Source organism: Typha latifolia, chromosome 9, assembly GCF_019914945.1.
Source record: "Typha latifolia isolate L0001 chromosome 9, TyphaL0001v2, whole genome shotgun sequence".
Lineage (NCBI taxonomy): Eukaryota > Viridiplantae > Streptophyta > Magnoliopsida > Poales > Typhaceae > Typha > Typha latifolia.
The window spans coordinates 1,986,403-2,014,276 of record NC_133094.1 but is presented as its reverse complement, the minus strand read 5'-3'; the positions used below and the strand labels follow the sequence as shown (position 1 = coordinate 2,014,276).

General features: G+C 35.5%; 3 protein-coding genes across 6 annotated transcripts; 1 reads left to right on the top strand and 2 right to left on the bottom strand.

The window, feature by feature from the left end:
* Positions 1 to 57: 57 nt before the first annotated feature.
* On the bottom strand, positions 58 to 4,858 carry LOC140795510 (polyamine oxidase 3-like). Its single transcript, XM_073148120.1, has 10 exons — positions 4,423 to 4,858; positions 2,884 to 2,996; positions 2,685 to 2,773; positions 2,461 to 2,574; positions 2,184 to 2,271; positions 2,011 to 2,096; positions 1,824 to 1,926; positions 1,594 to 1,691; positions 1,082 to 1,511; positions 58 to 601 (listed from the first exon to the last, which is right to left on the bottom strand). Exons 1-10 carry the CDS (start codon positions 4,433 to 4,435, stop codon positions 281 to 283), a joined length of 1,455 nt encoding a protein of 484 aa, XP_073004221.1. The 5' UTR covers positions 4,436 to 4,858; the 3' UTR covers positions 58 to 280.
* A 4,298-nt stretch (positions 4,859 to 9,156) lies between these two features.
* LOC140795515 (pentatricopeptide repeat-containing protein At3g59040) lies at positions 9,157 to 13,803 on the top strand. Its single transcript, XM_073148126.1, has 7 exons — positions 9,157 to 9,306; positions 9,767 to 10,085; positions 10,383 to 10,673; positions 11,221 to 11,469; positions 12,205 to 12,329; positions 12,825 to 12,923; positions 12,998 to 13,803. Exons 1-7 carry the CDS (start codon positions 9,257 to 9,259, stop codon positions 13,638 to 13,640), a joined length of 1,776 nt encoding a protein of 591 aa, XP_073004227.1. The 5' UTR covers positions 9,157 to 9,256; the 3' UTR covers positions 13,641 to 13,803.
* Positions 13,804 to 16,522: 2,719 nt separating this feature from the next.
* On the bottom strand, positions 16,523 to 27,075 carry LOC140795472 (uncharacterized). Of its 4 annotated transcripts, none has more exons than XR_012110303.1 (24): positions 26,962 to 27,075; positions 26,535 to 26,581; positions 26,398 to 26,446; positions 26,098 to 26,291; positions 25,237 to 25,329; positions 25,023 to 25,139; positions 24,629 to 24,769; positions 24,434 to 24,535; positions 24,164 to 24,265; positions 23,840 to 23,941; positions 23,547 to 23,648; positions 23,272 to 23,370; positions 22,684 to 22,752; positions 21,669 to 21,773; positions 21,432 to 21,575; positions 21,194 to 21,295; positions 20,134 to 20,208; positions 19,953 to 20,044; positions 19,759 to 19,876; positions 19,397 to 19,485; positions 19,046 to 19,136; positions 18,862 to 18,953; positions 17,604 to 17,973; positions 16,523 to 16,767 (listed from the first exon to the last, which is right to left on the bottom strand). XR_012110303.1 is itself a non-coding variant. In XM_073148037.1 (24 exons), the coding sequence occupies exons 2-24, from the start codon at positions 26,565 to 26,567 to the stop codon at positions 16,739 to 16,741; spliced, it is 2,460 nt and encodes an 819-aa protein (XP_073004138.1). In that variant the 5' UTR covers positions 26,568 to 26,581; positions 26,962 to 27,075; the 3' UTR covers positions 16,523 to 16,738. The 4 variants fall into 4 exon arrangements, 2 of the variants coding, with proteins under 2 accessions (XP_073004138.1, XP_073004136.1); XR_012110302.1 differs by having other exon boundaries at positions 26,535 to 26,578; positions 26,962 to 27,069; XM_073148037.1 differs by having other exon boundaries at positions 17,604 to 17,923.
* Between the last annotated feature and the right edge of the window lie 799 nt (positions 27,076 to 27,874).

The window sequence follows — 27,874 nt, the reverse complement described above, 5'->3', positions numbered from 1 at the left end:
TCTCTTAATAAAAATTAGACCAAAACATGGGGAATAAAGCATATTTTGACGTATTCGTAATATGAATGTTCATAAGTAATTTTGCCATTAGTTCTTAAGTTTGCCAAATTTATATAGATACATGTAGTTAAGCTTGAACAAGCACATGTTGTTCAAACTAGATTTATTTAAAGTCACACTAAAAAACACTTATAAAACATTTATAAATAGTCACACTCATGCCTTATCTAGATGTGAACATGAGCAATTGTTTACCAAGTTTCTTTCTTTCTCCCGAAAATTACATTCGGGAGATCAACAGAGGAATGGAGAGTGAGGACATCTCTTCACCAATTACTGGTTGGAGCATTTCAGACATGTTGAGATTCCCGTATTTCTCTAAAACTCGCATTCGGCATTCTTCGGCTGCCATCAGCCCGGTGGAGAAGGCACCGTGGACAGTGCCGGTGAATTTTATACTCGTGGCTTCCCCTGCGAAGAAAAGGTTGTCGACAGGGACCCGTAGCCTCTCAAAAAGATCGTGTGACCGCCCGACGGCATCGTAGGTATAGGACCCAAGCGAATTCTCATCTGATCCCCAATGTGAGACTAGATACTGAATCTGCAAACCATATGAAAAGATTAAGTAAATTTTCATATGAAATAGGCCTTATAACAACAGAGAAGTGATATTGTGACTTGTCCAATAAGAAGGCTATTAGTTTAGAATCATCTTAGTTCATGTTAATAATCATCTTATTGTAAGAGCAGATAAATGTGAAATCCTCTCCATCAAGAACTACCTTACTGCATTTTAATAAAAACAGCCAGAAAAACTGAGCTTTTAAGTAGAATTTCTTCAGGATATCAAAATAAGCAACATTTGCTTATATATGACAATGTTGTTGCTTTAGGAAACACTTTACCTATGCAACGTGAGTTCTATAGTTAATAGCTACATAGGAATAACAGACAGGCAGAAGCCGGGAAAAAACAGTTAAACAGATGAACACATTTCATATGCAAGTGCATTGGTTTGCAGCCAAGTGTTTATATATGCATATCAACTACTCTGTTACAAAGAAAGGAAACAAAAACGCACCGGTTCAGATGCATCCGGGAGAATCTCTTTCAATTGCAAGAAGGCAAATTTAGCTGCAGCTTCGTCAGACATCTTTTCAATGTCATGAGCCAGGCGACCTGCAGGCATGTAAACAAGAACAGGATGGCCTGTTGCCTTATGAAGATTAAGAAAATAGCTGCAACCATATGAAGTAGATGAAACTACTCCTATGAACTCCACATTTGGCCAGAAAACCTTGTCAAAATGCAAGGCTATTTTGTTCTCTGTTCCAATTGCAATATCATTAATTGCTTCTTCCTTCCACTTTGGTAGCCTTGGCTCAAACTTGATGCAGCCTGATTTCAGAACCCCTAAAGGCACAGTTATGACAGCAGCATCTGCACAAAATGTTTTGCCACAGTCCACAGTAACTTCTATTCCATTCTTGTGGCGGACAACTTTTGTAACTCTGAAAAACATTTCAGATCAATAAATCACAAGAATAGAACATAATTCACTGTTAACCAACTGGAGAGAAAATAAGCACAGACCGATGACGGAGTCGAATATCGACGCCTTTAGCAAGAGTATATATGATGGGACGATATCCACGAACCATTAGGGCATGACCTCCAGGAAGCAGCACTTCCTGCACTAATATGATAGATTAATTTGGTGGTGCAGTGCATTGCATGAAAGATAAATAAAAATCTGCAAAAATAACCAAATTGGCATTAACACATTCCTCATTATTCAAGCTTTTTGACAGGTTTTTCCTTACCTTGTCCCAACATTTAACTGAGATATTATCTGCATCTGTAGCAAACCAACCTTCCATTCGACACAGGTACCACTGAAGTACATCATTAGCAAGGCCTTCTTGCCTGTGTGTAGGAAAACTCATGAAATATAAAAGCTTATATTTCTCAAACAAAAGATGCTGAAAAGATGTGCTTGATGTTTTAAACCTTAAATCAGGACGCCTATCCAGAACAATTGAAATAGCCTGTGCTATAGACATGTCTTCAGTATGTTCATCCCTCAATTTATCCGTCTGTAAATTTAAATCACCTTATCAAACACCAATAAAGTTAAGGTCTCTAAACAATTTACAAATTGTATACTGAAAAAAAAATTCTACCTCCTTTAATATAGTTTCGAACACCTCTCCAACCTTTTGGACTAGTTCTTGAGGGACTTGATGCCCATTGGTGTCAAAGAGAGCATAGCTGAACAAAAGTCAAAATATTGACAAGCAAGCAATAAGTAGACCATCTTTACAGTCTCTATTGTCAAGACTGCAAGTATAATTAAAGCATGGTGCTTCGTGATAATAACTACTATATGAAAATATTATAATTCAAGAAAAGGACAAGGTCTAACAGGAAACAGTCAGAAAGATTAAATATAAGCTTTACCTCTCCAAGTCATGATCAAACAATACAGAGTTATCGCCACTCGTGCGGTATAGCGGAAGCCCCAGTCTTCCTATCAAAGGTGCCAAGGGATTCTCTTCACATGCACCATGAAACCTGAGACAAGGCAGAAATCCAAAGGAACATTAAATAGTTAAGACAATCCTAAATGTAGATGGCACATGGTTACAAATGAAATGCTACAGAATAAAATGCCTGAGGCTCACCAGGATGCACCAAGGTCAATGGGAAAGCCAAAAGAGCAGTCGGTATAAACTCGCCCACCTATTCTATCTTGTGACTCCAGCAAAACAACCTGAGAAACATGTCCCTTAAGCTCCATGAGGCAGAAATAAATTCACCCAACATATATGATAAAATGATCAATCAAAACTGAAGTCTAAAAGAAAATCAGAAAACCATTACCTGGAATGATGCATTTTTAAGTGCATGAGCAGCGGCAATGCCTGCAAAGCCACCACCTATCACAATGACTGAAGGAGAGCGAGATTTCCCCTCAACTTCTACTGAATATGAGCCTGAATGGAAGGAAACAGACAAATGTGAATGCTCGATAGAGAAAAAAGTGAATGCTCGATAGAGAAAAAAGTGAATGCTCAATAAGATGATAAGAGAGCTAGCTACTGGAATTGGAGTGTCCTAATTATTCTACAGAAGATATGCTTCTAAGGTAAGATTTCAAATAGTAAGTGCTTAGCAGGATCAGTGGCTTTTAAATTTTTATTTATGCCTCTTCCTTGCTTTAGCTGAAATTTGGAATGCCCCCAAATAGGATAGACCTTAAGATTCTAACTGTTAGACATTTGTAATGTCTAAGGAAACTTTTCAATGGCTGCAAAGCAACAGAAAGGCAGTAAAAGGAGCAGAAAGCAGGGCAAAGTAAGCATTCTATTGAAGCATAGACATAAAATATCCAAAAATTTCATAATGTTGCTACCACATCCTAGATGGACTAGAAATCCTCCATATTAACCTAGTGATAACAAATAACTATAAAGTACACTCCTTTGTGTTCAACATAAGCGGTGCAAAGAAGATGATGAACATATGCACAAAATATCAGACAAAAATAGAAACAACCTAAACGTCCTGCAAAATCAAGAAATAACAGTACTAAACGAAGGGCATCATTAACCAAACAAACATCAATAGAGAAACGTAAAGTGCATAAGTAAGCAACCCTGTCAAAAAAGATACCCAAATGGTAGCTGGTACACCCATAAGATATACAAAGTAATACAACAATTTGACCTGCTATGCCAAGGCTCTGAGGCGAAAGAAGTAATGCAAATAGAGGTATGCTGTGAAAGATTGTTCGCAAGATTTCAGTGATTAAAGTGGCATGTAAAACAGCATGTAAAACTAATAACTCCATATACTACCAACTTTCATGAAAAGTTTTACAACAGCATCACTAAGCTGTAAATAACAAGGAGGAGGCCCAAGACAAGAAATAGCTCACTATTAGTATATTTATGCATGTGGAATAAAAAAATTTCTGACCTAATATCTATGGAAAAATAAAGTATGCGTATACGTACTAACATATATTTGCACAATTCTAACATATCCTAATATAATACAAACCTGCGGGAACCCACGATACCTACCGACAGAATAAATATACTGAGATACAGACCGAATAAGTATGTCCTATTACAAACATCGTTATAAAATTTAATGAATGCATGACCACACACACTGAGACACATCAAGAGCTCTTCAAAACTTCGCTTTGAGGTCCCTATCAAGTGACATCATCCGACCTACGTGCACATCTAACAACCACAAATCGTAACTATTCCGTGATCAAAAGCAAAAAATAAGATATTGGCCAAGAGCCCAAGTGCCAAAGTTTTTTTTAATCTAAATCTCATCTGGATCGGAGCTAAAACCTCAAAAAAGTCGGCGAAATCAATAAAGATCAAGAAAACGAAAACATACTGCGATTCTCCATATCTGTGAGTTGGGTAATCTCCGTTGCCACGAGTCCTTGAATTCAAGATGGAAGGGGGCAATTGAGGCGAGTAATGGAGGACGAATATGAGGAGGCAGGTGATGAAGTGGTTCGAATTCGAATTTAACCCCAGATTGACGAACCAGTTCATGCGGAATCCGGAGGAAACCCTTTCCGATCGCCTCGGGGAGATCTCAACGAATTCAGGGCGAGAAATGGTTGGATTTTAGTTGGGTTCGAAGAATCCCGAGGATCCCATTTGAGATTGGGAGATGGGAGATTGGAATTGGGGAAAAAAGGTAACTTTTCTTGGAATGGAGAAGGCGAAGAGAGTGAGTTAATGGAAAGAGAGTCAGAGAAGATGATGGATAGACGGAAGTAGGTCGGCGCTTTGGTATGGGCTTCTATTTATAGGTTCTTTCCATGTTTATAATCACTCCGGTGAGCTTATCTTTCATCAACAACATGGTGACCGTTTAGATTTAGAATTTTTTAAAGTTGACCTTAATTTCTAGGCTTTGAATTTTTTTTCTCCTTTTACTTTTTTTTTTCTTTTTTTTTTGGTCTCTCAAATTATTTGTAACAATATAGTGGAAATAATTTCTCTCATAAAACAACGAAAATGCCTAAAATGCCTTACTTGAGTCACTAGTTGCGAACTAAAATTTTGAGATAAACAAAGACTACGTTCATACTAACTTTCAATTTGTAAAATTAAGTCGACGATAACACAAAAGATAAGCAAAATATATAATTTAGTAATATTATTGTTGTTTTTTATTGATTGGGAAAAAGTCGCTGAGAGGATCACTATTGCCAGAGCAAATGACCTGTTATACTCATTTTACTTTTTTCATAGAAATAATATAAGAATATTTTTTTTGTGTTAAAAAATATTTCATACACTAGATAATTTTTTCTATGACCAAATAATTATTAAAGATCACGGAGTCGTGAACCTCGGAGATTAATGCTTCTTTCTTTTTTTTTCTCAATCTCACACTCATATCCAATGTGGATGGTTAAATAATTTTTCTATACTAATAAAAGGAAAAGAATCTTAGAATTCTTTTTTTTTTCTCTTTAAGAAATATATTATTTGCTTTAAGTGTAGATCTCCTCTTAGAAGTTTCCAAAAACTTCCTCAATTGCCTTTATTCTCACCGGCCGGTGCTTCTAGTAGGGTGATGGCATGCAAAATAGGTACGCTACCGCTACGTTACAAGATCATTAGGTGTGAGTCCACCACAGGGTTAGCCACTAATTCCAACTTATAATAAAATCCAATCTTAGCCGTCCACACATACTCAGCCCGGAAACGGACGGTGAGGAAATGTCATCCCGTGCTATACACAGTAAAGTAGGTGTACAGGACTCACACAGTGAATCCACTTGTGAGAATCACAGCCGTTGAATTGTGGATCTATGTTTTTTAGCATTAAAGTAAAGTAGACTAGGATTCCTTGCAGGCCACGTTGTAGGAATTTTACTACAACTTGGCCTTTTGGTAAGAAAATAGAAAATGGCCCCCAAATTGTAGTCAGATTTATCTATTAATTTACTCTTATGATAAAGTTTCTATTTCCAATTTAGATATTTTTTATCATAATTTAATAGTTCCTAAGTTATGGATTAGATTAAGAGAAGCAGCTCTCCAATAATTATATTGAACAATTAAATTAATCATCTTATAAAAATAAGCTAAGCTAATTATGGCACAATTTGCATGTCTTAAAACTTTTTAAATATATTAATTACCACTGCATTATTTAAACTATTAGAATTGCTATTAAAATCTTTTTGACTTTTTTTTAGAATTATCATTATGACTAATTTTTAATAAATATTTCTAACAAATTAGTATTTTATGCAAGGAATAATATTTTAAAATCTAATTTTTTAATAATTAGATTTAACTAACAGAATAGGTGATTTCGTTGGCAATTATAATATTTTAAAGAATGCAGTGATAATTATAAAATTTTAGAAATATTTGGTGGGAATTATAATATTTTTGAAAGTTTTTGGGTACTTGCATGGATGCATATATGCTATGAAGCATATCCTCTTTCTACCTACCACATCCACATACATGTCCATAATTTCGTGAATCACGAGGCATGTTAGGATATTAAGTTGTCCCTATTTACTTTCTATAGTGGCCTTGCTCATTAATAGTGCATCTCATAATCATCTCCTTGACCATATTAAAGAGGTTATAATAATAGTTATTCATGTAGATTAGAGAATAATCATAGACATTTTACACACATATGACAGTAATTTGTTAAAAATATATCTGTTTACATCCAAACTAACCTGAATACTTGTTATTTATAATGACATATTTTTTTTATTTCAATATCTATCTCAATCATGGGAGTGTTCACCAAAGAAAGAAAGAAAAATATAATAAAGTGTTATATACTTTTTAATTAGCCAATGGCACTAAAACAAATTAAATGTGACATTTGGTTCAATTAAAGAATAAAAGAAGCCACTAATAAATATTTTAATTGCACTTGTGGAGTACTTTATCATGGAAAAATTAAAGGAAGGTGTTGATGGTCACTTCACATTAGTAAAGGGTGGTGAACTCTCACACTACTATGTAATAAGAAAATCTAAAAGCTTAAGTTATTAATAACTCAACCATTTTTCATGGCTTCACACACAAATAGAGAATAGAAAAGATAGTTTAAACTATACAAAATAATCAATCTATTCATATTATAACTTTTAACACACATTTTTGCTAAGTTTTTGTAAGGTTGAAACCAAAAAAAAAAAAGGTTGGGTGACTTGCTCTTGATCATTACTGTATCAAGTACAATAAAATCTTTTATTGCATAATAGAAAATAATAGTAGAAATTTAATATAACTTTGCTATCATAACTTTGGTATTCTTTGTGGGAGGGAGAATATTAAATTAAAAGTGGTCCTCTAGTATCAATTTTCTTTACTACTTCATCAAGTGCATGATTTGGCAAATGGCTGCATATCAAGAGCTGCAGGAAATCCCTACTCCTTGTCATTTGCATGACGAGATCACCACTATGTCAGCAATCTTATTAATTAGTGAACGAGATGTAGTTTTGTTCAATGGATTTGGGGGCACTGGTCCTCCATTCACTCACATAGAAAGATAGTTGTTGGTTCTTTTTATTATCAATGGAGTTTCAAGACATATCATATTAGCACTAAAGTACTCGAGTATAAAAACCCATATATTATTTATGATCTAAATTGGAATGTAAAATATTTAAACCTAAATTATCTCAATTATTAGGTCGAACAACTGAATCATTTTATCTTATAGAAAATAGACTGCAATGGGTCATGGCGTATATTTTACGAGTAATTTATTTAGTTTTATCCTGTCTTCTTGTTAATAAGTGTTAACTCATCGACCATTCTAAAAGCGACAGTGGTTTTATTTATTTTTTTTTTGTCTTGTGTTATAGTTTTCTTTGGAACAGTGGATGCAATATATTGTGAGTGGAAGCTGCAGTGTGTAGTTGGGGATGCACTGAAGCTATTACTTTTTGGTTTGAAAAAAGATTGAAAGCTTCAGCACTAGGGGATGTGTCAATCCATGCACATTGCATGTCTTTGTGAACATAAAGCTCATAAAGAGCAGGAAGATGGCAATAAAGTTTGAGACAACATGCTTGTTATTCTTTGGAGTAGCATATAGTTGGAGGAGGGGAACCAAATCCACTAGGAGAGTTATTTAGTAATCTAAGTTTGGAATTTATCTTAGTATAGATTTCTTTTATTTGAGGTCCTTCTACAAGAAAAGCTATAAAGTCGAACCTTCAATTAAAAATAATTAAAGTCATCGTTGTAGTTCAGAGGTTGAGTATTATATACGCATAATTTGAGCTCATTATAATATATTTCTTAGAATAAAATGTGCATCTACCTGATAAAAAAAATAGATCACAAAGGTAATACCTATTTAAAATCTCTTATTTGCATATATTCTATTCAAAATTTAATATTTATCTGTATATTTCTTGAAGCATTTGTTTTTTATTTTTTATTTTTATTATGCATAGGTAACTTTTAAAATCTTTTCTTTTTTCTGCAGGGAGACCATTAAAATTTGGCCAAATTATAATAAAAATTAGAAATATCCTTATTTTTATTTACATACAATAAATTCTTTTTAGTAACAAATGTAAATTTGAAATAGATAAAAAAATAATTCAAGTCTAGGTCAAACCTGAAGCTTAATTGGGCTTAAAAATTTCAGATCGGGCCAGCCCATTGGGTCGAAATTTCTTGACCGGATCCGAAAAATTACGGGTCGGTCGTGTTGAGCGGATTCGGATTCAAACCCACGGCTTATCCAACTGAATTTGATTGTGTCACCTTATGGACGGTCTTGATTCATCCGATAAGATTTAATATACACAATACTCCCAAGTGCCTCAAAATGAGGACTGTTGAGATGATCTAATCCTAACCGTTAAAATCTACGTATCTAACACTCCTTAAGATTGGTCCGAAAAATTACGGGTCGGTCGTGTTGAGCGGATTCGGATTCAAACCCACGGCTTATCCAACTGAATTTGATTGTGTCACCTTATGGACGGTCTTGATTCATCCGATAAGATTTAATATACACAATACTCCCAAGTGCCTCAAAATGAGGACTGTTGAGATGATCTAATCCTAACCGTTAAAATCTACGTATCTAACACTCCTTAAGATTGGTTCTCAAAAATCTCATGGGGTTTTAGAACATCTATCGCTCAATCCGATAAGGCTTCTCTCTCTCTCTCTCTCTCTCTCTCTCTCTCTCTCTCTCTCTCATGGAAGCGATTGGGTCTCAGTCGCTCCTCTCCTTCTCCTCGAGTCTCTGGTAAGCTCTCCTTCCCTCATCTCCCTCTATTTCTCACACAGCAAAGTTGGGAAATTTGATCAAAATTGCGACTTGTTCTTTTGCTGGTTCTCGAATTGTAATTATCGGTAAGAGCCCCAAAATTCTCATTTTGGGGCTTCTGGGTGCTCATTTTGATCCTTAGTGAGTTCTAAGGGTGATGAATTTTGTTGTTGCTAACCCAATCCAGCTTGAAATTGTGCGGATTATTTATCCTGAGTTTTGTAATTTTGATAATAATCGATGATCTCATTTTGAGCTGTCTTTTGGGATTCATTTGGGAAGTTACTTTATATTCTCTGTTATTGTGGTTTCCAGGATTTTTGGAATAATGATGTACATATATATATTCCTTTCCTTTTCCCTTATGTTATCACTGTGGATTGTAGCAAATTACGTAGTGCTGATTTCAAATTGTATGGCCTACCTTTTTTGCTTTCAGCAAGGCCAAAGTACATAAAAATTCACACGCTTACAATGTTAACATAAAGAGCAATGGAAGACTGGAAGTAGTTTGCCATGGCATGTTGGCACCCAGGAAATTCATGCAGAGGAGAAGGAAAGAGGAGGTCTATAAGGATTCTGCTGATGAAACTGAGCAGAAGAACTGGAGGAGAATGATGATAGAGATTGAGAAGTCGGGCTCAGCTGTATCGATTCTCAGAACCCAAAGAAGTAAGAAAGAGTCACTTCCAAGAGATGTCGTGCTCGGCACTCTTGTTAGGTTTAAGCAGCTAAAGAAATGGAACCTTGTTAGTGAGGTAAATATCTTACACTAGATCATGTGCCTTTCTTTTGATATTATGTAATGGACTTTGTTCTGAAAGTTTTTGATGTTCTATGGCATGCTGAATGCAATGTTGGTTACTGTTATAGTAAGCAAGTATGTTTACTTATAGTTGCAAGGATTTCTATTCACATCAGTCAAAGTATATATTTATTTTTACAGTTGCATATATGGTTGTTGTAAGGTTTATGAACCATTAGATTGCTAGTGATAGAGAACCATGCATATCAGCTTCTTTTAGTGTTGTGTTCTTATTAATGTTGCTTCTCAGATTCTTGAATGGCTTAGAACTCAGCACTGGTGGGAGTTTAGTGAGATGGATTTTTTGATGCTTATCACAGCTTATGGGAAGATGGGAGATTTCAATAGAGCAGAAAGGGTGTTGAAATATATGAACAAGAAAGGTTATGCTCCAAGTGTCATATCTCATACTGCTTTAATGGAAGCATATGGAAGAGCCAGGCAGTATAGCAAGGCTGAAGCAATATTTCGAAGGATGCAATCATCAGGTCCTGAACCATCAGCATTGACATATCAGATCATTCTAAAAAGTTTTGCTGAGGTAATACATCTTTACTTCTAGTTATTGTCCTTACTCATAATGACATAAAATTCTTCAAAATAAATCAACTTTGAAAATTTAGCATAGGAACTTTTTTACATGTCAGGTTGGATTTGATTGATTTTTGAGCAATTTATGATCTTCATTACTGTCTTTTATTTGTACCACTTATCTCATTGTATTTAAAAAGTTGTTCAGATAAGATACTGCAATAGAAGCTATGAATTAGAAGAGTAATTTATTACTATAGGAATGATTATAAATATGTAACTATTAAGAATTCTATTTGTAGTGTCGCAATCAGACTAACAAGATGAAGTATCCAGCATCCTCTCCTAATTACTTTTGCAGTGTCTTTCCTTGATTTCAGATTGATCAGTTATCATTCATGGATGTTCATTTAATGAGATAAGTGATATCATTAAGCTATCTCATGCTTCTTTGAACTCTGAAGATTGTTGTGTAGCGCAACTTTTAGGTAGTTCATAATTCATGGATATTTCATGCACTTTGTTTTAGTACTAAGAAAGCTAATACGTGATTGCAGGGTGACAAATATAAGGAAGCTGAAGCAGTTTTCCAGAGCCTTCTGAACGAAGAGAGGTGTCCCTTTAAGCCAGACCAGAAGATGTTTCATATGATGATTTACATGCACAAAAAAGCTGGCAACTATGATCAAGCCCGTAAACTATTTGCGCAGATGGCTGAGAGGGGAATTCCACAATCTACCATTACCTTTAATAGCCTAATGTCATTTGAAACAAATTATAAGGAGGTCTCAAATATCTACGACCAGGTATTTTCCCAGAGTAATAACATATTCTACATGAAAGTGATATCAGCATGCTGAAGTGCAATTCTGTTCAGTGATATTCCTAGTGTTCAGCAGAGTTAGGATGCATGAGCTATAGGTACCTAAAGCTTTGTTTCGTCGTCATGGTTCTGAGACATTTTCCTGTGAAATCTATTAAGTTGGAACATTTACACTTTACATAGTTTTATGATAATCTAATCTGAGAAATGAAATCAAAGAGTGTCCAATGGAAGGTCCTGTAATGGCCGAGGCATTATCCATCTATGATAATCTTATCTGAACATATGCGTATTGACTATTTTCAATCTAACCTATTAATTAGACTTTTCTGAATCGAATTGTATATGGGAATGATTTAGTGGTAGCAGTTCAGAGTAAAAGCACAAACAGTGAGCCACCTTCATCTTCCTGTGTTGTATTTGTGTATTCTTGATACTTTCATTTTAGGCAAGTTTGATGGTATTGTCTGGAAACTGTTGGTTTGCTTGCAACTTTTCCTATCTACATACAAATTCTTCAATATAATTATGTTCTGGGCAATAGAAATAACATGTACATAATGTTGTTCATCCGCTTTTACTCTAGCAATGCCTAGTTGTTAGTGCATGTAAGCCCCCAATTTTTACAAGCGCAGTCTACTTGAAATGTTTGTTCTTGTAGATTGAAGCAAGATAGTTTACCTAATTCTGTTCCGTCTAAAAGTAAATCTCTTTATAGATGCAAAGGGCTGGACTTAAACCAGATGTTGTGAGCTATGCATTGCTCATCAGTGCTTATGGGAAGGCTAGAAGAGAAGAAGAAGCATTGGCAGTCTTCGAAGAGATGCTCGATGCTGGAGTCAGGTGATAATTCCCTTTATTGATCACGTTATCCGCTTGAATTCCAATACAGTATGATTGTTGAAAAGAAAATTTTTGTTTTTTTTTTCTCTTGCTTCTTTTTCTTTTGACGATTTTCGATTAAGTGTTAGTAGGTTGACTTTTTTATGAAATAAGTCGTGAAGCTCTGAGACATAGCATTTCTCCTTATAATTAGATTCACCAATTATTTCGAAAACTATAGTTTGGTACAAGACATAACTATTTATGTCAGTCATAGGGACCTTTTCCTCCTATGAGCTTAGTCTTGGGCCAAAATTTCCTGGTTTAGCTAGCTGCTAGCATATCTTGCAGAATATTTTCTGTGGCTATAACATAGAGGATGAAACTGTTTTCTTGTTTACCAACTTAATTGGGTTTTTGCCCCTGTTCTGGGTTATCTTTTTGGCTTCCTTTCTGAAGTTATTGGAATTCACTTTAAAAATACAGCTTTCATCAATTATTTTTCTTTTCTCACAGGCCAACACGCAAATCATATAACATCTTGCTTGATGCATTTGCAATATCGGGAATGGTGGAGGAAGCTCGGACAGTGTTCAAGAGCATGAAAAGAAACAAGTATATATTTTTATGTTTCCCTTTTACAACATGAACAACCTTGATGCATACATTAATGCTATTTTATTTTGTAGGTGTGAACCTGACCTATGTTCTTATGCAACTATGCTATTGGCTTATGTCAATGCATCTGACATGGATGGGGCAGAAAAGTTTTTCCGTCGTATTAAAGAAGATGGCTTGAAACCTAATGCCGTTGTTTACGGAACACTGATGAAAGGATATGCAAAACTGAATAATCCTGAGAAAGTAATACGGGTCTATGAGAGAATGCGGATTCAAGGTGTTGAACCCAACCAAACAATTTACACTACCATCATGGATGCTCATGGTAGGAACTCAGATTTTGGAAGTGCAGTTATTTGGTTTAAAGAGATGGACGCCCGCGGTTTCCCACCTGACCAAAAGGCAAAAAACGTCCTGCTTTCCCTTGCAAAGACACCAGAAGAGCAGCAGGAGGCCAACGAGTTGGTAGGTAATGTTGTCGGTCACCTGCATGCAAAAGCCAGCGACTTCAATGAGTTTGAGAACAATGATGAGGAGAATGAGGATGAGTTAAGTGATGCAGAACCAGAACCCCTGGTGGTCAAACAAGCTGCTGGTGAGGTAGCAGAAGCAATTCCTTGTGGGCTACCTGGCTTTGATGATGAGGAGGAGGAGGAGGAAGAAGAAGAAGAAGAAGAAGAAGAAGAGGAAGTGGAATTAAGTTTTGTTTAAGTTTTCTTTCTTCTAAATAGAAAACACAACTCGCACTTGTAAATCAATGCCCAGAATCTGGGATTGCAAATTTTTGACAAAACTGAATTCATGTATGATATACAAAACAAATCCCTGATTGCTTCTAGTTATTTTATCAAAGCAGCTTGATAATTTTTGTTTAGCCATGACTTCCTGCAGTGCGGAATTCAATTTAAAAGCTACTGGTCCTTTTGAAACGATATCCTATTATCTGGTTGCTATGTTTGTTTGGAATTGGTGACAGTCGCTCAGATTCACTCTTTATCAATCTCCTGGCGAATCATTATCTTCTCTTTGAAGGCAATTCACCTTAAAATTTAGTCCCTTCATTTCCTGGATACCCAGATCTAACATGGTAATATGTTTGGAAATTACAAATTAAAAATTCCATTTGGTTTAAGTCGGAATCATCAGGATCTCAACAGATGAGCAAGATATTTAATGCAACATTGGGAGAATGCAAATCAAATCGTCTATTACAGTTTCTCAGAGATACAACCCAAAATATGATAACCACAACTCCATATATATATATATATATATATGACATATAAACTTAGATTTCACATTTGAACAAAATATATAGGATGCATAACGCGCTCGTAACATAAAAGAGATCATAGACATGCTACTAAAACACACATGATCATATATCTTTCTAAGTACGGCGCACTTAAATCTCTGATATATAGATATATAATTGAAACTTCAAACTTCTACAAGTAGCATCAAAAGGTTATTTTCTCTCTAGCTCCAGAAACAGGCAAGCTGATGATGTGAAAATGATCTGCTGATGATGAAGATGATGGTATAGCAATATGTGGATTATTCTCAAGAGAATCGAATCCATCTTCCTCGACAATTGGATCGAGCGTCGTTCGGGCCTGCCTTCTAACGCTCGTGATGAATTGCCACGGTGCCACCGCCGAGAACGGAGCCTTTGGCGACCGCGGGGGGCTGCAGGCCATCTCAAACAAGAAAGAAGCTAATTGCATGCCTGCCATAGCCTCCTTGCTCCAAGTTCTGGAACCTAAGGCTTGAGAAGTTGTGGTTTAACACAAAAGGAGGTGAGAAAGGGGAGATCTTTATAATGCTTCACCTTATCTAAATACCCTTGGTGGTTAGTTTTAATAACATGGTTGGTTTCACCATCCTGACAGGAAAATGGTTGGGTTGAGTTAGGGCAATTTGGGAAGTGGAGGTTGGTTGTTAGTAATCTTTCCCGCTTAAAAATGAAAACATCTTGCTCTATTCTTGGGATACAAAAGATAGAGTGGCTTTTATTAGGGGGGATCAAATGCAGGGCTTGGAGGATTCCAAGGGATCCTTTCCAGTTACAGACGATCAGGATTCACTGTACCTGCCTGATGGAATAGGCTATCTTCCTCTCATAATCTCCATTTAAATTGAGGTAGTAAGTTAGCTGTTAGATTATAAATATAAATAAATAAAAAATGAATGCCAAAATAAGGCTTTAAAAGTTGCATCTTTTCCTATTAATATACAATAATTCCTCTCCAGAATATAGGATATATGCATGCAACTTGTTGAATAAACTTTTGAGACTTAAATGAGGCAAAAATTATTCACAAAGTTAAAAGTGAAACCTAGATTAAGACATACAAGACATGGACATGCGCTTGTATATATATATAAAAGAAGAAGCCAAGAGTATATATATGTTACCCCCAACTCAGGGCATCACTCAGAAGCCTTGAACATTTAGGATAATGTTGAGAAGATAATGTAGCAAAAAATTGGTATCATTATCCAACAGTAGAAGGTAAGGAAAGGTGAATGTGAAAGATGGATGAGGATATGGTCATTGCAGTCCAATGATTTACTTGCACATCTCATCAGGTCATTTTCTAGTAGGTATCATGTTATCTCCGGTGGGTTGCATGCCATTAATTTTGAAGCATGTGAAAGATTATGCATGCTCAGGTACTGACTGGTAGTATCTCAGCGAGAGAGAGAGAGAGAGAGAGAGAGAGAGAGAGAGAGAGAGAGAGAGAGAGAGAGAGAGAGGGGAAAAAAATTATTTCTTTGCATGACTGTAATGGTGTATCTATATATAAAATAATTAATAAAAAAAAGGCTCTAGATTGCAATCCCAACTGCACCAATTTAATTGAAAGAATATTAACTTCACTTTTTCTCAAGAAGAAGTCAAAAAGTGCAACTGTACTACTAGAGTAATAAGTTTTCACCCGCCTTTTCAAAATAAAAAGAAGAAAAATCTAATTATCATTTAATAGCCACGTAATAGAAATGACGTCAAGAGAAAATTTTATATTATTTGTTTAATTGTATGGCATTATAGAAGTAAAGTATTTTTAATATTTGAAAAGCTTTTATGTACTAAAAAATAATTCTGGGTCATTATGAAAAATACTAATAATTCAAAAGGGTGAAAATGAAATCATCCTAAAAAAGAAAAGAATCGCTCCAAAGCGATATTAAAACTTTCACTCTCAGGGGTCCCCAAAGATGAGTCTGGGTCGTCTGGCCCATCAACAATGAGAAAAGGTAAAGGTAGCAATCTTGTGACGTTACTGTGTGCTCATCCGGACAAACATCATATACATTTTGGATTTGGATGAATCTGTAGGCTATCCATCCATAGGAGATCTCTCATCCATCCTCAATAAAGAAAAAAAGGGGCATTTTGGTTCACACCAGTTGGAACAATTGAAGCCAACCTTCAATGTTGAAACAGATTACAAATAAGGCAAATAGATGATCCACAATCCACACAAACATTAGCTATATTCCACTACAAAGACTAGGAATTGTTCAGATGATTGACAGTATAATTATCGCAAGTGACAATCAAATAGATCACAATGACAAACTGGATGTGCTCACTCAATCAACTCCACATTATGGAACTGCCAAGAAATACATGTTAATAGATGCAGCCAAATATTCTGGTAAGTGGTAAGTATACAAACCAACACAATAATACCATGAACCTCTAGATTTACATGGATTTAATTATTCTGCATGTACTAATGTCCAGGAGGAAAAAATAGGAAAAAGAAACAATGGGAGATTTCCGGTGCGTCTCCCCTCTTCTATTCATCGCTGAAAATTGTCTTCTTACCTGCAAGAAGAATCACAACAAAACACAGTCAATGATTCAAGTACCTGATGTCGAATGAACCTCTTCATCAGAGTCGTTCAACTTCTATTTGAAAAATCATATTCATTTCACACCTTGTTTTGCTTCTATTAGATAACCTATCTTATTACCACCCAACTTTAGGAAGTTGGGAGGAGATACCCACTTATGACCTATGGGGTCACAAGTTTATCTCCAAACAATTTATTGTGAGCAAATTATTTGATTGTTGGTGGTTTAGCTTGGTTTGACAGGTCGATGCAGTTCAATGATTTAGCAGTTTGATGGTTTAGAAGAACAACTTGGTGGAGCGATGGTTGAAGCAATGGCTTGGTGGCACAACGACTTAGAGCTTAAATTGAATGTTTTATATGTTGGTTAAAAATTTAATGGAGCCTAAATGCATTTATATCAAGAAAAGGTAGGCCGTTTGTCCAACCCATATCTATCATTTAAGCTCTTAAATGATAAAAAAGAATTGTCTAATTCAAACTCCTACATTTTCATTTCATTCACCAAAATGAACCTAGTGAAACCTAACCTAAACAACAAATGTCTTGTATATAGGAAGAGATCAACTGAGTCTTTTTGGCGAATAAACTAATGAAGTTGACAGGTCGGAAAATGTAGTGTAAAATGCAATAAATCAAATAATGGGTTCTCAAATATACTTATTTTATTTCGTTTTCACAGATTCAACATGAAACACCTAATGATTAGATACACAACCAAAAGTATGCAATTTATAGCATGTGACCAAACTAGTTAGCTGCTGCACATGGTGCTGAAAATAATTAACACAATAGTCGTTGAATTACCTGTGCCAGCTATGCCCGCACTCTGCCTATTAGGAGTTCCACCACGACCCCTGCCACCTCCATCTCGTCCCCTACCACCACCACCACCACGACCTCCTCCTCTGCCACCACGTCCACCGCCACGCTGGCCTCCAAACCTTCCACCACCCCTGCCTCCACTATCTCTACCGCCACTCCTCCCACCACTCCAACCACCATCACGACTATCACCTCTAGGCTTTGCTTCATCCACTGTCAAGGTGTAGCCCCCAAGCTCAGAACCATTAAGCTCAAGTGCAGAAGAAAATGCACCTTGGTCCTTGAAATCCATGTATGCTATCCTGCAACCAGAAGACACTCAATGCCACTGCATAGCTGAAAAGCCCAGAATCTACATTGAAGAACTAAAGATTAGCGCAGTCCAAATAAAATACAGAAGGTTAAGAATTAATCTCCAGTTTTTATAGCCTCTGACAAAATGATAGGCAAAAACTGTGTACATTATCCAAGTAAGGGCCAATGACAGCAACATGTAACTCAAAACTACTATTTGAATATTTCCAAACATGGTCCCTAACATGTTCATCTGAATCCAGACATTGACTCCACCTCTACATAAATTCAACAAGGCAGACCCTAATCACCCCCACTCCCTCACGGAAAAAAAGAAAGAAGTAGAGGGAATAATCATCAAAACCACAAAAATAGTTTTTCCCTCCACACGTACTGAAATAGTGATTATCCTCTTTAATCAAACATACATCAAGACATGGATGGTCCCAAATAATTCCAGTTCCACTCAAATCACTTCCCAATATCAGACAGTTCCAGGGTCATCTGAGTCCCATTTACCATAAACATCCACAAGTAGTGATTTACTGATTTTATTGAAGTGGAACGTGTCTTGAGTGGACAAGGAAGACCAAACTGAAATACAAAGAGTACTAAGGTAAGATACTATAACATAGCACCTAACAAACTCATGTTAACCCTGGACTAAACAATCATTATAACAAGAATTATACTATAAAAATCACATAGAATATGACATTTGTAATCCTATTTTAATTCTGTATTTACTCCTCCAGAATATATAAAAGAATAAGATCAAAGAATGCCATCGGTAAATTGTGGATTTTTTTTATACTTGGTAGTAATGGATAAAAAGACAAATAATGCAGCTACCTCACCACAAGAATATAACTTGATACACAAAATTAACTATAAAGCTAAATACACAGGGATCTCCAGTCTCCCAACAAAACCAGAATAAACTGACCCCTTAGAAGAGCCAGTTTCATAGTCCTTCGGTATGGAAATCCGCATTATCTCTCCACATGACCCAAAATGTTCTTCAAGGGAGTTCCGAATCTACAATAGGATCATTATGGGATAGAGCTGTAAGGCCATCAATGGATCGGAATTAAATCGTCAGAATTAAATCAAAAGAACATGAGAGATACCTGATCCTCTTCAAGGGATTTATCAAAACCTTTAACAAATATAGTTTGGCTCTGACCTTTCCCACCCTTCTGGTAAGATGTATTTTCCTTACTGCATAAGAAAGGAAGATTGGCCATCAAGGTAATTAATGGTAATAGAACAATGATATTACAAATTTACTATCTCGTCCTACATTATCTACTCCTTTTGGGTTCAAAAACTATAGGCTCAAAAAGGGGAGGGAGGACGAAAGTAATTATTCCAAGAATCTTCTTGCACCTTTAATCAAATATTTAAATAAGACAAAAAAACTGTGTACATCTGGTTTCTTATAGGAACTTCAAAATAAGAGAAAGGGAGAAGACTAGCACCCGCTGTGAGGAGTATATGGACCCCTTTCACGGGCCAAATCAAGCCTGACTGCACGCCCCAACAGTTCCTGGCCATTCATTTCGAGTGCCTAAAAAGAGTTCAACCTTTGTCAGATTTTGAAGAAATCAACCAAAAGATTTTGAGAACATTATGACATCATCAAGACAGTTTACATGTGTCCACAAAGGGAGCTTCTAGATGCTATTCTACGAAATCCAAAACTAGCAATAGATATAAGTAAAAGAAAAGGTGCATATTCTCTGTTGCTATAAAAGAAGCCAACAATCAGTATCAGGAGTTCTTAGCAAATATTAATTCATGAATCTATCGTTGATGACCAAATAATATCTTAGTATCTTACTTTGTGAGCTGCTTCCTCGGTAGCAAATTCCACATGACCAAATCCCTTGAAACCTCCATCATCAAATGTTGCCAATCGGACATCGACAATTTCCCCTGCCTCTTTAAATAATTCTGATCTGTAGAGAAGAAATTGAAAAATCAACTAATAGAGTGATAAGAATGAAAGCACTGAATTCAGTAAATAGTATGTACACATCATCTTGTCCAGCATTATATGACAAATTCCCAACGAATATTGTTTTCGATCCAGAAATTTGACTTTGATTACTAGCAGGAGTTTTAGGCTGCATAAAAAAGAAACAATCTTCAGTCTGGACAGCAATTAAGGAACAAAAGAGAGAAACTCCAAATTCCAAAACTTCAGGTCACATACTTCTTTCTTTTCAGACTTGTTAATAGTTTGTTTTGCAGTCACTACCGTTGCATCTTTCATCTTCACATCTATCTCCTGCATGATTTGCCAAAATAATTCTCTTAAAGTAAGAATGTAGATGTGTAGTATTATGAAACGATCAACAAGTAGGCAACTATATATAGTAAAGTGATTGTAAGGACATCCTCATTGCAGACCTAGTTATTCTGAAGCTAACGTTAAATAAAGTTAATCTTGATGGATACAGAAAAAAGATATTAACTTCTTTAAATATTATGTGCCTGCTGCATATTCTCACTGCACCTCCCAACATCCCCCACCCCATGCCACTCCCCCCGCCAAGAAAGAAAAAAGAAAGCACAAGAAAGTGAGGTAAAGGAAGAGAGACAGAGAGATCATAATTAACCAAACAAAAAGTCTAGCTCAACTTAACAATTTCTTTAATAAAAAAGAAAGCTGTGATTTCATTACAGGTTTTCGACTTTTCATCAAGTATTATAACAAACGTATACAACTCCTTAAATAATACTTTGAATTAAGTCTGCATATTGTCAAGGATCCAGAAAACAAACAGAATTGAACAAGTTTCCATAGATGAAAACAAAATTCTGGTAACATAAAATAATTATCTTAAGCGAGAAAAGGAATAATAAGACATATCTTCCTTACGTACTCCACATTAATTGATTGTGAAAGAAATATAAGCTACACAAACAACACAAAAAAATGATTGATTGCCTAACAATAAATTAACAGTGACAAACATCAATTTAGTTGTCTATAGAAATGTTTCTCTTATAATTTACAGATCAGGTTGATTCATAGTGCAACATTTTTGGGACACAAGATCCACTTATGAAATTCACATATTTGAATCCAAAGAACTTCTGGATAAGATTGAAGGACCAAAGACCAAAGACCAAAGACCTCCACTTTTTCTTTGTGAAGATTAAGCATCTCAATAGTGAATAAAACAGTGTATTTATATGAGCTTCAAAGAAACAAAATTCAAAAGATCATGTCCCTACATTGTACATTACCTCCTAAAAATGTATCGTACCTTTTTTGGAGTTTTATCTGGTTGTTCATCTTCATCTTCCTCCTCACTTTCCTCCTCAGAAGTATCCTCGGAGCTGCTGGTTTCTGTCAACGACTTCAGTGGCTACAGTGTTCAAAGATAAGAGCAACGGACAACTAAAATTGTCAATGGAATCAGCTGTTAAATATTAAATAAAATGAACTAACAATCTCATCAGTATCCTCTGACTCAAAAGACTATATCTTGACTTGAAGTTTACCTTTCTGGGTTGTGCTTTCTTAGGTTCATCATCTGAGCTTTTGCCAGAGCTGTCATCAGAGCTTTCATCCTCAATTTCTTTACTGCCAGTTACACTTTTGGCAGCTTTAGCAGCAGGCTTTCCAGTATTTGAGGGAACAGAATCCTTTACGATGAACAATAACAATTACTACTATGTACATGGCAAAAAATAAATAAATAAACCTGAAGAACCACTAACAAACCAAAATCATATTACCGGCACTCTAAGCTTCTTCCTTTGGGGCTCTTCATCGCTCTCATCAGAACTCTCCTCCGAGCTCTCATCAGAACTCTCATCTTCTTTGGCTTTACTTCGCTGTTTCTGATGCATATTAATTATGAAAGATCAGGATCTAGATGAAAACTATGTGAACAGACAAAATAATGAAGATATTGATTTAGTACAATGAACCACCACATAACAACCCTCGTTAGCAAAGTACGGACCAGAAATACAAGGATACCTCAATCATGTATAATGTATTATGACTCTTGAAGGAGAAACCCATTAACCCGAGCACAAATACTTGTTGATAATGGTGTTGTTGGGTCAGGGTCTAGCATTTAGAGTTCCAACAAGAATTAGTGTTACATAAGACAAGTCATGTGCTATCATGTAACATGTATCACCACAGTACCATACTGACCAGTTACAAGAACTTCTTTTTTTCTTTTCTTTTTGGTTAATAATATTTAATAGTCGCCGGCAGGTCAGCACCAATTGTGCCAGCCACCAGACAACCTGTGCCTGCAGCAGTCAAATCCTTGGTCTATTTATGTCCACTAAGATATCTTCAACCAAGTATAAACAGCTAAAATACAAGTATACAACTCAGAATGATATCCACTCACTTGTTTGGAACAAACTCTTTGGCTGATACAAAATCAAGCAGCTCTTGTATAATAAGAAGAAACAGAAAGAATTAAAACAAGAATCTAAGTAGATAAAGCCACAAAAAGAATGTCCTCTTATTTTAGATACATGTATATGTATGTGTGTGCATAGATACATATTCATTTAACACATATGTTTGACAATGAAACAAAGAACTCCTCATATCAAGCATGTGTCTTCAAAGTAGAACCAATCTGAATAGTTTTATTCTTCTTTTATCAATACAAAAAGGTATCAATTCTAAAATCTATGAAAAATTGAAAACAAAGAAACAAGTTTATGTTGCAAAAATATTGGACTGACATGGTAATATTAAAGAGAAAGGTTCTTCATTTACTTGTTTAAAATCCCTTTGCTCTGTGACCAAAGGCCTCTTGCTAGGGATATTAATCTTTGCTGGAGGCGCCTGCATCAAGCATAATTATGCATTAACAACTGGATAAGTAGTAATAATAAAAGAATGACAAAAGCCAGAAATGGAGGATATCATGAGATCACTTATAGCAATAAATGTATATACTACAAAAAAACTAATAGAGTACTGGCTGTTTTGAACACATGGAAATAAGATTTGGTAGAGAAACCAGATTAACACGAATTCAGAAAAAGATTGAAGCCAAACTTATAGTACGACATAATTAAGGATGTTAGTAGGGGAATGAGAAGTAAATTTAAGAAAAGAAGGATAGACCGAGACAGCAAGAGAAACTAGGACACCATAATTTATAATACAATTAAAGACAATTATGAAAACTCCAGAAGATGCAAGCATTCTATTTTCAGCTTCACCATTTTTGGCAGCTATTCCCTGTAATAAATACATTTTGTACTCGAGTAATAAAAACTATGAGGACTCCAATAGGTAATTAATTTGCCTAAGCAAAGTAACTAAGTTGTGAAAAGCTGTCACTTGTGTAGGATGTACCTCCTCCTCGTCAGAGTCACTCTCTGAAGAGCTGTCACTTGATTCTAGCTTCTTTTGAGGCGCAGATATCAAAGGCTTCTTTGCTGGAGCAGCAGAATTCTGCCAAGTGCAAGTGCAAATCAGCTCAAGCAACTCATGGGACAAAAAACTGTAACAAACAGAGAACAAAAAAAGAATAGCAGAACTTCTAAATGCAATGTCTTCAACTATGAACACATCGAAGACACTAGGAGATAATTAATTTGCTTAAGTAGATTGTGAAAACTTTTGCGTACCTCGTCATCCTCATCAGAGTCACTATCTGAAGAGCTTTCACTTGATTCTAGTTTCATTTGCGGCACAGGTTTCAAAGGCCTCTTTGCTGGAGCAGCAGATTTCTGCAAAGAGCAAGTGAAATTGTGCTCGAACAACTCATAGGACATAAAACTTCAAGAACTAAAGAAAAAGAAGACTAGCAAAACTTCTATATACATTGTCTTCGATTATGAACGCATTGAAGTTGCTAGGAGATAATTAACTTGCTTAAGAAAAGTAAGTAGATTGCGGGAACTCAAGATGACTTGCATACCTCATTCTCCTCATCTGAATTACTCTCTGAAGAGCTTTCGCTTGATTCTAGTTTCTTTTGGAGCACAGATGTCAAAGGTTTCTTTTCTGGAGCAACAGATTTCTGCCAAAAGAAAAGGGAAAAAAGAAAAGAAAAACAGCAAGTGAAAAATCAGCTCAAGTAACGCATTGACCAAAAAATTCAATAAATAAAGTGGGGAAAACTAGCAAAAGTTCTACAAACTGTTTCTTCAACTATGAAAACATTGAAGAATGAAGACTATGAGATAATTGATTTGCTTAAGAAAAATAAGTAGATTGTGGAAAGTCAAGATGACTTGCATACATCGTTCTCCTCGTCAGAGTCACTCTCTGAAGAGCTTTCACTTGATTCTAGTTTCTTTTGGGGCACAGATTTTGGTGGCTTCTTTTCTGGAGAAGCAGATTTCTACACAAAAAAAAGAACAGCAAGTGAAAATCAGCTCAACTCATTGGCCAAAAAATTTCAACAATATTAGCAAAACGTCTATATACTGTGTCTTCATATGAAGACTCTTTATGATAATTAATTTGCATAAGGACAGTAGATTGTGAGAACTCAAAATGGCTTGTGTACCTTGTCATCCTCATCAGAGTCGCTCTCCGAAGAGCTTTCACTTGATTCCAGCTTCTTTTGCCACGCATCATTTGTAGTTTTTTTTGCTAGAGCGGCAGCTTTCTGCAAAAAGAAGGTTAAAAATCAGCACAAACAACCAGAAGCCTAAAGCTTCAATGAGTAAAGAAAAATAAAACTAGCAAAATTTCTACATACAGTATCTTCATCTGAACTACTGTCAGAATCTGAACTATCACTGGGCTCCTGCTTCTTCTTTGATGCATTTGCAACCACTGTGCCATTCTTAGTTCCCATGGTTGAAAGTTTCTTAGATGCCAGAGTCACCTTAGAGGGTTGCTGAAATGAGAGAACTTAGGCAACACGTTCAAGAACTACAAAGCTTTGCTAGCTCATTTGCAAAGAATCAGAGGTAAAATATGGATAAAACCACAATTACAGAATGAAATTGTATAAATAGATTATTTATCTACTAATAATATAGAATTATAAGATGTGTTACTAATGTGCAGGAAAATGGAACAATCAATAGCAAAAGAGGAACATAGATAAAGGTTTCTAGATAAGTAAAAAATACTGAGGGCAAACTCACTTCATCCTCATCAGATTCACTTTCGCTGCTGGTCTCTGATTTCCCTTTCTTGGTGAACGAACCAGCTGAACCTTTGTTAGTGACAGCAGGTGTTAGCTTCACAACAGGAGCAGGTTCCTGATTCAATAGAAAAATGCAGAATAACCTCACATATTTGTAACATGGAAATGAACTATCATTTACATTGAAACTGAAACAGGCTAGTACGGTTTACATCATCAGAAGATGATTCTTCACTGCTACTAGTGCTAGATACTTTTGGAGGGGCCTTTACAGCTTTCCTTACATTCTTTGGTGGAACTTTAACCTGCAATCCAAGCATTAAAAGTTTAAAATGCATGAATCAACATCATTCAGGAAAAAAAATGTGAAAACATAGAGCATGAAGCCATTGCCTTATGTTATAATAAGACATTTAGTTGAGAAGAAGTTACAAAAGATTCTTAGACAAACTTGTTGTTTCTTGTGTCTGAGTATCTAAACTTTTTTAGATTTTTAAGATTCACTACTGGCATATATGAGATAGGGTGCTCAGCATCCCCAACAAAACAATTCTCAGAAAGAAATAGGAAGTAATGACTATTTGATAGAATTACAGTGAATAAGAAAATATAATCAGAGAAGGATACAAAATATCTAGACCATATGGTGTATGAATATGTTAAAAACCTCAAGTACACACCCTGCAATGTGCTAATACACGTAAACTATGATCATAATATTAATTTCGTATTTTCTAATATTTTCTGATAAAGGAACCTAATGAAGAATGCATGAAGCAAAAATTGATGTTAAAATATAATAACAATGCATATCATTATCATATAGTAAGAAGAGAATTTCTAAGGCAGTAGCCCATGTTCCACAGTAACTTAACAGGTATGCCTGTAGTCAAAAGACTCAAAACCTATGTTGGTATTGAAGAAATGGCATTTCAGCCTGGAAAGAATCACTATTAATAAGCAAGATAAATAGTTTTTAAGGAAGAATTAAAACCAGTCTATGGGCAACGTTGTTGAGAGGATAATGTGATCTGGAAGAAGAAGATACTTTGAAGCAAGCTGCAGCCCATTACCTCTTCTTCAGATTCTGAAGTACTGGAATCCTCCGAACTGCTGGTTTCTGGTTTCTTCTTAGGTGGGGGCTCCCTGGGAGCCTTCTTTGGCTTCTTATGATTCTCTCTCTGTTTAGGAACCACCTGTGACACTTCTCTCTTCTGTTTCTTCGCACTCACGGGCTTCTCATGCACTTCCACTGCATCCCTCTTGCCTATTCATCAAAAATGACAAGCTTCAAAATCTTTAGAGGAAGATATAATTGCATGAAATCCCATAATTCTCACGTACTACAACAGAATAAAATGAATAGTGCATACCCTTTTTGCCCTTTTTCTCTTGAGCAACTGCCACGGGAGCTGGGGCAACCTGCATTACAATTGTCCTACTGAGGAAGACAAGAAAAATCGAGAACTATGCGCTACTAAAATTTATCGAAAGGTAATTGCCAAAATACCTCACTATTTGATTTCTTGCTAGACTTGCCCATTTCAATGAATGCTGCTGAAAAGAAAAAAGTATATACGAAAGATTAAACACGAAAAGGATCAGAATGGAGTCACCTACGCAGCTAATGAGGAGATATTTACGGTAAACTGGATCGACAGTTACGCCAGTTATTCAGGAGATCAAACAAGAAAGAAAATTGAATAGGAACAATCTAAAATCATCTCCAACAAACCAAATAAGACGACCTAAATTTGATTGAATCCAATCACCAAACCCGAAATAAATAAAAATTAAGAAGCACCTCAAACATAAAAAAAGAAAAATCCATCCGAATTTTACCCCAAAAAAGGTCAAAACCCAACCCAACGCCGCAGAAACGGAAAAGCAGACGAAGAGGAGAGGGAGCAATAAAGCGATCGGACGTCCAAATCTACCTGGAGAAGGGAAACGTGGGAAACCCAACAATCGAAGGAGATCGTTAGGGTTCTGCGGAGGGTTTGAGGAGGTCCGATGGAAATGGTGGCCATATATATAGTAGGAGGTGGGTGTCGACTGTCGGGTCGACCTCGACGGGTCGGATTTGCTATATGCTCTCTTTGGGTTTGTTTGCAAATGACCACCTACCTTTTAGAAAAATTGTATCAAAACGTCGTCCGTTTTATACAAATCAACCCCTCTGTTTTAGATTATTATTATTATAATTATTAAAATTCCGAAGACAATTTTTTTCATTAAAGTTCTCCTTAGCTGAAGTTAAATTCAGGAATAATGTAAAGTTTTTTATTATGAAATACAATACCTTATTCCAGCTAAATATTATAATAATCTCTTTTTAAAATACAAATATTATTTATCAAAATTATATCTTATACTATACACCAACAAAATTACTAATTTATCTTTCTTATATCTATCCCGTCAACCTATTTTATATCAAATCAAAAGATAGTTATTAAGTAATTCTATAAAAAAACAAAACATATATTTTTTCACTTTATATCATATTAAAATAATTATTATACTCTTAGAATATAAATAAATATAAAACTACTTATTTCTAAATAAAAAATTTATTTTGAGAATAAAAAAATTTTAATAAACGAGGCTCAAAGTTGTGTGAGAGATCTTTTAGTAAAAATATATAACATATGTTTAAAATATTACTCATAAGCTGCTCAAAGGTTGTATATTTGGAAATTTATCTCAAAAAGGAGTCAACTGCAACTATTGCACATAAATTTCCAGTGCTTCTGCCAAAAGAATAAAATGGAATAGCAATTACCTTCCAGTCAATGTTAGTATTTGCTAAGCACTATGAAAGCGGTGTATAACAAGAGATCTTTCAAA